We start from the raw sequence: 13,940 nt of genomic DNA, 5'->3' as shown, positions 1-13,940 counted from the left end.
AAATGATCGTTAGAGTTACGTAAAGCCGCGTTTTGCTGGCGCCTTCTCTATTTACTCTCTCTCTTTCCTCCTAATACTGTCTTTGTGTCGATAGGACGCGACAGCTTTTTGTGGTTGAATTTGTGTCGCCAACGAGCAGACAGACGGTGCCGTAAGACGATCAAATTTACAAACTTTACGGTTACACGAGGAGCCCGTTAATGACAAGTGTCTGTGTAAACTAGACAATTATGTATGTTACTTTTATGCACTTGATGACTTGGAGCCTATTTCGCAAGAGTGCGAGATAATAGATAAGTGTATGAAGGAAGTACGATAAACTTCTAAATACGTTGTAATGCTTCTATTTAATATAGGTAATATTTGCTCGATATTAAAATAATATTTCACTTGGCAAAATTAAAACTTAATATTCGTTATTACGATCCGGAGAATAAAAAAAAGGAGCAACTCTGTAAAAATTTAACGCGTTACTTGTTATAGTATAGTTCTAATAATCCGGCATTCAGGTCCAATGTTCAGACGATAAAAATAGATTAAGAAAATTCAGTTACATATTTATTTGCTATTTTATACGTCTCATTGTATTTCTATATTTTTATATATTATACCTTTTTATTTGATATAATATATATATATATATGTATATTTATACGCTTTATACTTTTATTAACAAATCTATATTATTATTATATCATGTACAGTATACATGTTTATTTATTTTTTAACTGATATGTATATATATATAATTTTGAAATTTCTTCCTCGAGATCGCATTAGAAAATTAAGATTTTAATAAGTATAATGAACAGTACTGTATAAATGTACAAAACTTCGTTTCCTAGTTGCTTTTATTTGGGAAAGAGAAATAAAAAAGGTAAAGAAACATCTAACGTCAAAATTTCAACGTTAGTAGACAGCCAGTGGTCATTTTCCCAAAGGAGGTAGTCATAAATCTTGAAAGGAAAGTAGACGAAACTGAATTGATGGGTCTAGACAACCTTCGATAGTGAAGATAATCGTACCCGCTATTGGTTTTCTGTGAAACACCGTTCAGACTTGTAAAAAGCGTCGCCCAACTGATGGGACAACGGGCATTGCCTACCTGCTGGACTACCGTTTCGTTTCAAAAAGAAAGTTTGATTGGTACCTTTCAGTGCTAATATGACAACTCAATCGTTCGAGTGCATCTCTTTTTAACCACATTAAATGCTTAAAATAAATAAAAAAAAAATAAATAAATATTCTGGTCGTCGAATATTACTTCAATAACATCTACGTTTATGTCTAATATGATTAGAAGATGCAAATTATTAATAGAGGACAATTTAACAATAAAAATAAAAGAAGTAGGGAAAAACATTTCAATAAAGACAAAAGAAATAATGCGGAAGATATAGAAATAGATATGAGGATTTTAAATAATGGTAATAACTCACGAGGTACTCTGTACAACAAATTGTAACTTTTAGAGTAATATATAATTTCCTAACATTATAATTTTCTCCAATCAATCTAATGAATTCATTAATGTTTTATATTTTTTAATAACAATAGAACCGTTCATGCTATTATATTTGGTGTTTGATCACCTATTTCGATATAACAACTTGCCATTATAATTCTCAGCTATATAATTACCAGTCCCTAAGGAATAGGTAGCATCAACGTTCTAGATCTATTACTAGTGGTTGTTACAATTTAATTGAATTATACTTATAATCAATTACCGTAGCTCAAAGGACTCCTGATATCTTCAACATTCTAAGTAACTTAAATACCCGTTACAATATTAATCTTTTTGCTCTGGCACCATTATACTATATATAACAGCCAAGCTGTAAATTTACACTTTACTACGAAGCATAACATGCTAATCATTCATGTTTTATTCAAGCTATTTTAAATTAACATACAGGGTGTTCCATTTAGAGTTCCCTCGAAAATACGAGACGTTAATTATATTAAATATTGAAATATTAATGATATACAAAAATGTCTCGAGCAAATATTCACTAATTTCATATTCTTTACAATTTGGTGGCGATAATATAACGAAAGAAATTTACACGTTAGCTGCATATGCGATTCTGTCGAACAGTATACGAAAGAAGATTTCATCTGCTAATTTAACAAGTAAGGATTCAAGTTGTACTATTTCTAATACGTAACTGGAACAAGTTTCCATTTCATACTGTTCGAAGAACCCATACAACTCTCTTCGATAATCTTAGACGAACGACGATTACTTAAGGCAAGGAGAACACCTGCGTTCGTATATGTATGTGCTATATATATGACATTAGGTCAACTCTAGTCACCTATGGCAGCGAAAGGGTTAAGCCCACGTCCATCTCACGTTCTGTATTCGATTCGTTGAGAATTATCCAGCAACGCGTATCCAACTGGCTCGAAACGACATAAATACTTGGAACGATTTTTCACGTTGGATCTGCGCTGTCTTGACGACAGAAGCACAAAGCGGTGGTTCATTGGCGATTCCCATGGCGATGCAAAACGTCCGCTTTCATCAAAATTTATTGCTGCTCGCGACTGCTACCGGCGCGCGGGGACAATCAACAACATTTACACGTATCGATACCATTCATTATTCCGCTCTTGTTCCTTTTGTTGTTCTCGTACAGGATTCACTGGCAAAAAAAAAGCCACAGCAGCATTCAAACGCGATTCAACAGTATGATTTTTTATTCAGTTCACGGACGCTTGTACTCCCATTTACCTAGGAACTCGACCAGCTGGACATCGACTAATCCTCCTCGCTACCGGTAATAAATTACAGTTTCACGTTGACCTGTGGCTAACAGGGCTCGTTAGCGCGCCACGCACAGCTGACGATTAGCATTTAGTTCGCGGCATGCTGTCGTTACAGCGTCGGCCTTTCACGTGGTTAAATTATTCGCACGTCTCCGAAACGACGCCGGAGGTTTCACACGTCCCACGGACAACACAGAGGATTTAAAGGTGGCCTTCCCTATGAGGTTTGTAAGTACAACTGACACGATTGCGACAACTGAAGCATCAAGCATTTATCGATACATATGCATGCTGCTCACGCTATTGGTTCACATGTTTTTTTTTTTTTTTTTTATTTTTTTGGTAGACGATCAGTTTACGAACAGAATTGTATGTTGTCGCAAAGGAAAACTCTTGCTCGGTGGTCATCGCCCCATTACTTGTCGCTTGCGGGTGGAATCCCGGGAAACACGGGAAAACTCACGTTTTCCCAAATTTTACTCGAAGGGTAAGGCAATAATCATAAGGAACCTCTCAACTCAAAGATGTTTCCTACCAATTGACGGCTTTAACAGTAAATCAAACAGCCTCGTTTATGACAATTCCTTGGGATCATTGCGTTCCGCTTAATTCTATGTGCACAGCTGGAGGTCCCCTCAAACGTAAAGAGACACCGGACATAACACACCTACATTGACAATTTTCATTTTACTTATTTATCGGTTATTATATCGTTATATTACGTTATAGTATCATCGAATAGACTATTTACGGGGATTGTTACGTCCTTTTAGATCACGATGAGAAATTTTTATATCATCTAATACTTCTTTCCTCGTATCAGTAAATAAAATTCCACTTACAGAGGGTTAAGCTTTATATTGATCATAATGCTAAAGCATATTCCTATATGGGAAACGATTTGTGCTTTTATGGTCTTTTTATTTCCTCGTATGAAAGAAGTATTTCTTGCGTCGATCTTATTTCGATATTACAGCGAAGAATGTTTTCCTCCGTTTGATGAAAGTTTTACTTTCGTCGATTATTATGGCTCATACATACCCCATACAGTATCAAACATTTGATATCAATCAAACTGTCTGTCACGATCCTGTACAGGTATTGGATGGAATGTGCTATGCTACTCTGTCCGACAAACAATTTTATCCAACATTATCGGTGACAATTTACGATATAATTGTGGATTGGCTGCCGGAGACAATAACGCGCTATTGTTTGCCGTGGCTCTGCTAATTTATTGGAATTCTATATTTACGACGTCTTCACGGGATAATACGTAGACGCGGATGACTTCATAAATCTGTTATTCCTGAAATTTATGTTGGTGACAGCTGATTTTCTCGAGACACCTTAACGACGTTTAAAGTCAGACTTGCATTATGTTATAGGTACCGATGTTTAAACGTGCGTCCGTGTATTTATCAATGGTGACAAATAGCGTTGTTCTATGCTTTCAATAAAATGTAAATGTTCGGTGTCGATTCGTTGAAATTTGTTCGATTTTAATTTTGAAAAGAAAAGACACGTCGTTCAAATAAATTGAATAATTTGCATAACGATTCAGGGATAAAACATAACAATTCTTTAAATTCCCAACTCCTATTAAAATTTGATACGGTATCAAAACTGTGTTCAATTTTAATAATTTATTTAAGTATCTTTTGTACATCGAATATCAAATTAATGACATTAATCCGTTACTTTTAATATAAAATTACAGATGTGCTTGAAAAAACGTTAAATAATCCAATGTTCGTAAAAGGCCGTGGAGAATTAAAATCAAGTATCGAACTAATGATATTAATTCGTCGTTACTAATTCTTAATGACAGTCGCACGTACAAATTTACGAAAATTTGCCGGATAATTCGTAAATGAATTTACTCTAATTGCCATTTAATTCGAACGTATTTCAATTACGTTTCTGCATTGTCAAATTACGATTTCTCTAATAAACGCGAATTCCATTGTGCGCTCAACCGTTGAATATATCGCGCAATCAATGTCACCAATTGATAGCCAAGTGAAATAGCTAAATGAGAAAGTGGAGCTCGACGTTTCATTTTACGCTAATTTAATATCCCTAATAAAATAGCAAAACTATGCGATGCTATAAAGTATGGAACATTTAGTTACACGTACGTACATCTTATGATTCAATTTCATTTTCTCCTCTTGCGCCAGGTTCGGTATTTATAATCATTAACTGATTCATTGTTCAGAAAACGATACAGTACAATTGGAAGTGTACGAAACGTTGAATTCGATTTTGAACGAAATTAATTATTGTAAGAGTAATGACGCGAGTACGACGATAGTTTGCAATCTGCGTGCATGAACCAAAACAAACGAAATCTATTAGTCAGTGCATTATTACATCTCTATAATTAAATTATCGGCTTCCAAAGCATAACAATTATCCCAAACTTATCAGAATTATAAGGTCATCTCTATTTTTATTTACCAGCGCTTGCAAATATTTATTACCATAACCAAATGAGCATAGTATGTTGCATACATAACATCGCTAATTTTGTGTTATAATTACACCGATTATATCTTCATTTCGATATAATTGTTTGGCGATTTTTGTAATATAAAAATAGAATTTTAACGAATTTTCTGAACAGTCAATTTTAGGGTCAATATATCTACATAGCTTATTACGTATCCCCATCCCAAAAGCGAATTATAATCTTGTTTTAGATATGTATAGATAAGTAAAAAATATAAAAAAGTCCTACATTTTAAAAAGTAGCAAAAACTTATTGAATACAGGAAGATTTGATTAAAAGTACGTATACTAATAAAATATAGATAATCTCATAATCTTTTAACCTTTATGTATATGTACAAGCAACAAGTAAAGCTACTTTTTTATTCCGGAGAAATGATTTATCTGTTTTACGTATTCGAAATTATCCTCCGATAATCTTGGATAGAACCGTAATTAAATATTTTCAAATCCTATTCATTTTATCGTATTAATCATATTCAAAGAATTATTTTCTTCCGGTACAATTATAATATTTTACACGAAACAACAATGATATTGCAAATCTTCCCATGAATATATCAGAATGTGTTGCTACAACATTTAATCATGTTCTGCTATGTAAAAACAAAAGACAAAAAGTAAAGCTCAATTCCTCGCTACGTATATGTAAATGCAGTGTATTATAAAATCGCTAATAATCTATACAAAACGAACGTCATTCGAGAAATTCATTGCATTTAAATAACCACCTATATTGTTCGTACATCTAGAAACGAATTATCATCGCCGTTTAAGATGGTCGATCCGTTGCAATCAGAGAGATGGTAAAAAGAAGAGCGACGCGAGGATAAAAAGAGAGAAAAGAAGAGATTGCTTACCGGGTTTGCAGAGCCGGCTCCAGTGGTAAGGGTTGCAGCATATGTATACAGGATCTTTAGCGGAATGACAGACAGGAAGTCTCTTGAGCTCCGACGAGTGGGCGAGATCCGGCCACCGCCAGATCTGGCAGCAGAGCAGGTGAGGATCGATCGGCGCGTTGTCGTGCGAACCGCGTACAGGTACTCTGCATCGATCCGGCCTTATCGGTGACGCGCACGAATCCTCCGATCCAGAGTTTTGATCGTCGTCGTTCTCCAACGACGAGGAACGATGATGTCTAGTACGATGATGTCGATGATGATAATGGTGATGGTGCGTAGGATGATGATAATAATGGTGATGATGATGGTAACGATGATGACGATGACATTGTTGCTGTTGTTGCTGTTGCTCGGAATCGTTTCCGTCCTCGGTGTGCTGACGGGGCACGAGGACGCACGAGCCGAGGTCGGCGCCACAGCTTTCCACGGCGGTGAGTAACATCTCTAATTGGTTTTCCTTGAGCGATTTGAGGAGCCCCTTGCACCTCAACAAACGAACGGGATCCTCGTCATCGTCCTGGCTCAAATCACCACCGCAGCAACCTGGATGTAGTTTACTCGACGAGATACGGCTACCTCCTCCTACGCCACCTCCCCCTCCACCGCCAGCGCCACCACCCCCTCCTCCCCCGCCGCCGTCGACTGCACCTCCTGACGACGCTCCACGCGCTCCTCTGGTTGTTTGGCCCGTCGTTGCCGTCACGTTGCTCGTCGTGTCGTTGTCGGTGCCGCTCGTGTTGTTTGCGCGATGAATACGTGACGAATCCTCTTGAGCTTCACACTCGGTTTCATGCTCTCCACGGACCTTGGCCTTTAGGAGACGTCTAGTGAGCGCCGTCCGTTTGCTCCAGAACATGAACATGAAACAGGATTTGCGGTACGCGCATTTGGGGGCCAGTACTTTTCAACGTAGCCGCGCGGAAAATGAGAAATATTTGGAATCGGTGCCCGACGCGACACCGTCACACCACCGCGCACTGGACACGCCACTTTCCTCCTCCCCTCCTCCTCCACCACCACCACTACCACCTCCTCCTCCTCCACCACCTCCTCCGACGCCCCCTCCTCTCGCTCCTCTTCCTCCACTGTTTCCTCTACCCGCGCCGCCTCGTTTCTTTCCCTTTCGCGTTTGTCGAGCTTCCCCGCGTTGCCGCTCCTCTTTCGCCAACGTGACGACTACGACGAAAAAACGGAACACGAGAAGTATATACACCGGCGGTTATACACTCTGTCAAGAAAAAAACAAACACCGCCGCCTTCTTCTGTCGACGCACATACGATTACAGATGAACGAGGACGGTCCCCAGCGAGAAACTTCCGACGGGGCCAGCACACGCGCGTATATTTATTTACGCTCTCTGCGGATTTGATGCACTGTGGATCACGGTCTCGAAATAGTGTGACAGTCCCCTGTGACACGAACAGCAACGTTCTCTTCGCGGTAAATCTGTTTTCGAACGGCCTAACGTGCGTCACTTTTCTCTACTGTTCTCGTGAATGCTCTGTATTGTTTGTTCTTTCCTTGGTTTTCTCGAAGAGAAAAAATTAATATTATCAATCGAGAATAGCGCGTGGCAAGCAACAAGGTAGGTCGAAGTAGAATAACGAAGGATAGAGTAGCTTCAGCCTCTTCCTCTTCGTGTCGATAACTTTTTCGAACCAGTAAACGAGGTTAGGTCGAATACCGTTTACCGACCTTGAACTCTCATTTACCTATGTGCCACGGTATGTATACACAAACTGGCCGGCTGATTGGTGACGCGAACAGCGTGCGCGCGCGCGATCCGTTTACATGTACGCGAGCACACGCCAATTCGTTGCGACGATCTCGATCAGCTGAAGCGCCACTTCATTCTCGCGATACTCTCCTTCGAACGATTCTGTTATACACGCCCCGTTGTTACTGTTTCGTTATTCGAATGTTACCACGTTATTTACGTTGTTCGCTAGTAAATGACACTTTAGCGAGGACACTAGAGAAAACCTGCGTGTCGTGTTTTGGTGCTCAAATCGTATTATCGCTCTCGACAGACAAAAAATACTCGATAATTTGTTCAACGACGAAAGAACGTGGCGTACGGTATAGAAACGAAAAAAGGCACGAGGGTTTCCTGTGCTGTCTCGACAGTTCGCGAACGTTGTCAGCTTTCGTTGTCCTAAGAGACGTACACGGTGCAACGGTCGCCAGCGGGGTTACAGACGCGCACTATTAGTATCATGATACACTTCTTATCCGTTGGCTGTAGCAGAGCACGAATCGGTCGCGCGCGCACACACGACACCGGTTCTTGACTTTCCACGATGTTGTATATCGACAGCGATGTGGTGTCTTAACCTCGCGACCCGGCACACAACCACAAACACACACACGCGCACGTATATAATACGTATATCGGCGCGATTCGCCTTACGAAAAATTGTTTTCTATCGCTGCGAATCTCTCTCTCTTTCTCCCTCTTTCTCTCTCTCTCTCTCTCTCTCTCCCTGACTTTTTTCTCTGGTCGTTTACGTTTCTCTTACGAGACGAGTCTGGTAACGTTAGACCAGGACGGTTGATCAATGTCCCTCGAATCTCGGGCAGCTAAGCCCTGTAGAATACGATAGTGTCGTTTTCTTTCTTGATACTCCTTTGCCCGTGCCGTCGCCAATGCCGGCGCACCGGCACCACATAACAACAACGACGACGACGACGACACTTTAACCTCAAATCCGAGATTGTCGCGTCGATCACTCCCCGTCATCCGTATACGCGTATCACCGAGTGACATTTTCCGCTTGCATCGTCCGTCTTTCTCTCTCGTCTACTTCTTCACTGTTGCTCACACTGTTCACCGTAACACTTGTCGCTCGTCACCCATCGCCGTCGCCGGCCTGCGGGCTTATTCGCGCGAGGCGACCGCGAGGACGCGCACTGTCACATTCTTGAAATCGCTGCCCGGAAAGCCAGCGAGAACGAGTGAGACACCAACGGAGAGGGATAACGCGTGAGCAAGACAGACAGACAGAGGAGAGAGCAAAATACACATGAAGAAAAAGAGAGTAGGGAGGGCTAGTGCACGTAGATCGGATATATAACTCGCGGAGGGCGAGAGAGGTCGAACGAGAGTAGCGCTTCGATTGCACGTTTAAAACTTTCGGTACGGTAAAAAAAAAAGTTAATCGATGCAGCAAAAGGAAAAAATCAAATTCAGAGTCTCACCGCGACGTTACACTTCGACTTCAAACTGTTTCAAATTCTTCTACTGGCGGACGTTTTTGTCTTCGCGCACAGATACTGACGTCGTCACGGGGCAAACTGTTGCGAAGAACAACCACGATTGCGGCCGTAACACGACTCGACTCGGCTCCGCTCGACGACGCGACTGAGTGGTACGCACGAGGTCTCCGTCATGAGCGCACACACCGACTTCCACCGCCTCTTCCTCCACCTCCTCGTCGCTGCCGTCGCTCGTCTCGTCCCGTCCGTCTCGTCTCGGCGCGCCGATACACCGACTGCAGCATACTAAACACACAAGGGAGATTGTTAAACATGGCCGTCGCCGCCGCGCCATTATCTTTCACGTTCGCCGTCAGAGGCGCCACTCACACGTGCTCATATACTACAGACGCACTATGATCGCTGTTTCAAAATTTTACTATCACCATTTTCTCTTTTTTTACATTTCTACTATGGATATGTTAGTTGTAGAGCAGGAATAGAATATCCAAATTGTATAAGATCCATTTGAAAAGGTATCCGTGAAATGAAATAAAAAATTCTTCCAAGATACTTCGTTCCAACTAATCAAGAAGTTATAGAAACATCCACATTAAAAGTAAAAGGCTCGAGCAAATATCTAATATACATATTCATTAAAAACAATTTCGGTAAAGAAATGTTTGATTAACGAATTAATGTACCAAATAAACAATTCTCGAAGCATCATTGTATCGAAAAAATTTTATACGACTATCATCTCCTATTATAAACTAACCAACAATTTCACGTTTTCATAGAATAACAAATTACGATAATGATCATTACATCTCGGATTGTTAGACTATTTATGCAAATTCAAATTTTTATATGTGTAACTTGGGTAGAGACTTGGATACAAATTAATTTTATCTGCTAAATAATATAACAGAACTACGGATATTTTGCAAATATTTTACTACGTAAAATAAATGCATAAAAATCCGCAGTCCAATTACAACAAATACTTTACTTTAGATATCTTATATATCTACACATAATAAGTAGATATTATACATTCTGTATGCATTTTTATACATTTAAATTTCCCATAAATGCATACGTAATGTAGTCATTATTTTACTCGTTCATTCAGAAAGGAACGAATTTTTGGGAAACTTTGCAAATGAGAATCGATGGATCGTAAATCTTGTGTGGCCCGCGATCCGTGCAACTGGAACACGTTGTGGAGCAGGATAAGATGTGGGACGGGAAGGTGGCGATGACAGAGGGTGAGGGAAAGAAGCGAATAAGGACGGGGGGAGGTTAACCCAGGCAAGGAGGGGGGCAAAAGCAAAGCGCAAGGTGGACTCGTCTGAAGACGGGGGGCGTCAGCCGGTCGGTCGCGGTTACTCGGGCGGCCGAGCAGACTGACGCCAGCGCCTCTGCGTAGCGCCAGCGCCAGTCACCGACAAGTACTCCACCCCGAGGGTCAACATTCCACGACGAATTTCAGTCATGATATGTATTTCTCGTAAAGCAGACGACGCCCGTTTCAACGTGTCAACGTCGTCGAATGACGGAAGAATGTTAAAGAAGACCGGTCCGTTGGTCGGACAGGAAAGAATTTGCCCTGTCGCTTTCTAGATGACGCTTTCCGTTCTGAATAATACCGATACGCTTCTTTGGTACATACTCACGCGATTTTAGATTCAGTACGCAGGAACGAGCGCTTGCGGGTTCATTGGCGGGCCTGTAACAGAATTTTGAATTTCATTATTCTTTTATGGCGCCGTTTGTATTCTGCGATCGAAACGAAAGTGGGTTAAGAAAACTGTTAAATTGCGATAAAAAGAATGAAGAATATCATGCATTAAGAATTGAAATATTATTCGAAAAATTTGACGAAATTAGCGATATGGATTTGTATCGTCGATTAACGTAATCAATAAAAAATTAATCATTGGCTAATGGTGTTAATTTATAATTTCCAATTCTGTAATATATATAGAACGTGTTTCTTAAAACACTTGGCATATTATTAAATTACATTCATCGCAAAATAAATAGTTTTAAATGGTAGTAATAATATTGGTGGTTTTATCTGTAATTTATAAAGTTGCAAAAGCTGTTTGTATGGTAATGACGTATAATTTACGCCTTGTAACTTGTCAAGGCTGATATTATCGTGCAAGAGGGTATAGATATTTGTTCTTTTTTTCTTCGTACAAAAAATTTCTTCTATCAAAAGATTCTGATATTGTTAACAGAATAAGAATTGTTGATTGTGTTTTAGATTATACGTGATACTATGAACTAAAATTGTAAATCGCACGATATTGTAAAAAATTCAAAAAGAAAGAAGAATACAAATTCACCTTATGAACTTAGTACTTTCTCATAATAAACAAAATAATTACTAAATTAAATAAATAAATAAATCACTCTATTACATTATCGATCTCTATCAATGATACTTTACTAATCTCAATAACTGTATCTATTCTCATCCTGAGCTGTTTCATTTGATCGATCATATCTTCTAACAATAAACATATCCTATTCTTCAGTAACCATATCTTCGTTCGTTTCAATGAATCTGTATCTATCCATTATCCGATTAGAGCTGTCATAAATGACCGATAAACTGTTTCAACAAGGAACAAAAACTACGGAGAAGAAGACCTCTCTCGTTCGAATTATCCGTCCATTTGTCACCGTATCCTGGACAGATAAGAAAATCTGAATCGACCCTGTCCTCCCGTGCAAGCTAACGGTGGCGCCATTAATTTATTTCACGAAGCCCATATTGAAAATGACTTCGGAGGATAAATCAGCGTCTTGATGCATTAAAGTTCGCTCTTTTTTTTTTTGCCGCCGACGTTGTTCGTTTTCTTCAGCGACGTCTAGACGCGTTATTTCACCGTTGGAACTCGCTCCGAAATGATATAGAATTTAGGAAGTTATTTAGTTATGTATGTCTGGCGTCCTGAGCTGGCTAGTAATCAGGCGCCTGGCCTCCGCAAACTGTCCCTCGCTCTTTCTCTCTTTCTCTACCTCTTTCTTTCTCCACAACCGCTCACCATTTCCCCCCTTCTTTTCCTCCTTCTCTTCCCCCCCCTCTTGTTCTGATTTTGTCTCGCTTCATCGTTCGTCCATTCGGTAAAGCCTGGTAAATTCTCCAGGGCCGTCCACGTTCTCGGTGCCTCGGTGTCTTGGTCCAATTAAAGTGTTGATCAAGGTGCCCTTCGCTCAACTTCACGTCACACAAAACGAGCGTGTATTTCTAGCTTGTATCCCTTGGGACTACACCGTGGAAGACAACAGGCATTTTGTTCGTACGATCAGAGAACTGATTGCCCGACGACAGTGAGAAATTCTGTTTTCGCGTGGCTTTGTAATAACGTCCTATTTTTGTTCTCTTCCAGATCCTGTTTTCCTTTGTACAAGATCACTTTCGAGAAATTCTTTCTTCTGTGATAATTTATGTAGATGGTTGGCAAAGGTGGTTTCATCGAACAGCGACGAAGTAATAACTCTGTTCAAATTTTAATACTTACTACCGATACGATTGATTTCATTCAAGTATCATCGAACAATCGTTATTTAACTTCCGTAAATATTTTTTAATTAATTCCGTATTATTTAAATCGTTTGTAGAAATCAATTAGCTGCAAAAAGTAACGTATAACTATGAATCTATATTTAAGTGTTGCGTATGTGTCTATTTTATCGTTGTATAATTCATTGGCAGTTATTAAGCAATCTATTTTTAGCGGTTATTAATTCTCAATTATCTCACTGGAATAAAAAGTTGCAATGAACCGTAATCTTTTTCCTTACGAGATCTTTCTCTCTTTTTTTTCTTTTTTTTAAAGAAAAAAATCTATGAACGAAGGAGATTAAAATAATCCGAACGTTTCAAAAAAATAAAACGATGTGCATATTACCATATCTTATCTCAAAAATTCTTTTATACTCCATTAACAAGTACTTATTCATTGAAAACTGCTCTCTCGTTACATCTGTATTATTAATCATTCGCACAGTCGGTTGTATGTAAATGTACAACCAACTCTTATATCGATAAAAAAAAACAGCTACGACCCGCATCAAACAATTTCGAGACTCGTAGCTTATAAAATTTTCTCGTGAACGTTGTTTGTTTTACTGTTATAACGAATACTTGTCACTTATAACTTACGAAACTCTCTTGAAGAATTTTGTTTCTTTTATTGATTCTATAGTCGTACTACTTGTAAGCAGTAACTCACTTGTAACGCTAAATCTAAAACTCAAAGCTTCGCTAATAATATTAATTCTATTGCTGAGAAAGATTCAGTTATATAATATACGTTACATCTACATATAACTATGCACACTCTAAGCCAATCAGAAAGTAAAAATCGATCACGATCGATTCGTAGGTTAAGTCGTATGCGAACTTAGTATGCGACGAAACCGACGCGTTTCACAATATTATTACTCGGGTAGCTGTTGCGACCTCTTTGAAAAGTATGTACCTAAAACGTATAGCAAACAGCAAGTGACGAAGAATACACTCGTAAAACACA

The 13,940-nt window shown here is 39.3% G+C and overlaps 1 protein-coding gene across 2 annotated transcripts in view; it reads right to left on the bottom strand.

Moving 5' to 3' along the window:
- LOC100642241 overlaps positions 1 to 11,082 on the bottom strand; it is a 109,349-nt gene extending 98,267 nt beyond the window's left edge. The window contains exons 1-2 of one of the 2 annotated variants that reach the window (XM_048405352.1): positions 11,067 to 11,082; positions 6,150 to 9,693 (exon numbers count right to left, since the gene is read on the bottom strand). In XM_048405352.1, the coding sequence (XP_048261309.1) occupies positions 6,150 to 7,053 (904 nt within the window). In that variant the 5' untranslated portion in view covers positions 7,054 to 9,693; positions 11,067 to 11,082. Of the gene's footprint in view, positions 1 to 6,149; positions 9,694 to 11,066 lie in introns of those variants that run through there. The other variant, XM_003394954.4, reaches the window with a different exon arrangement.
- Positions 11,083 to 13,940: the final 2,858 nt, after the last annotated feature.

This window comes from Bombus terrestris, chromosome 4, assembly GCF_910591885.1.
Source record: "Bombus terrestris chromosome 4, iyBomTerr1.2, whole genome shotgun sequence".
NCBI classification, from domain to species: Eukaryota; Metazoa; Arthropoda; class Insecta; order Hymenoptera; family Apidae; genus Bombus; species Bombus terrestris.
The sequence above is the reverse complement of the archived record's forward strand: the minus strand, read 5'-3'. Positions and strand labels throughout refer to the sequence as shown.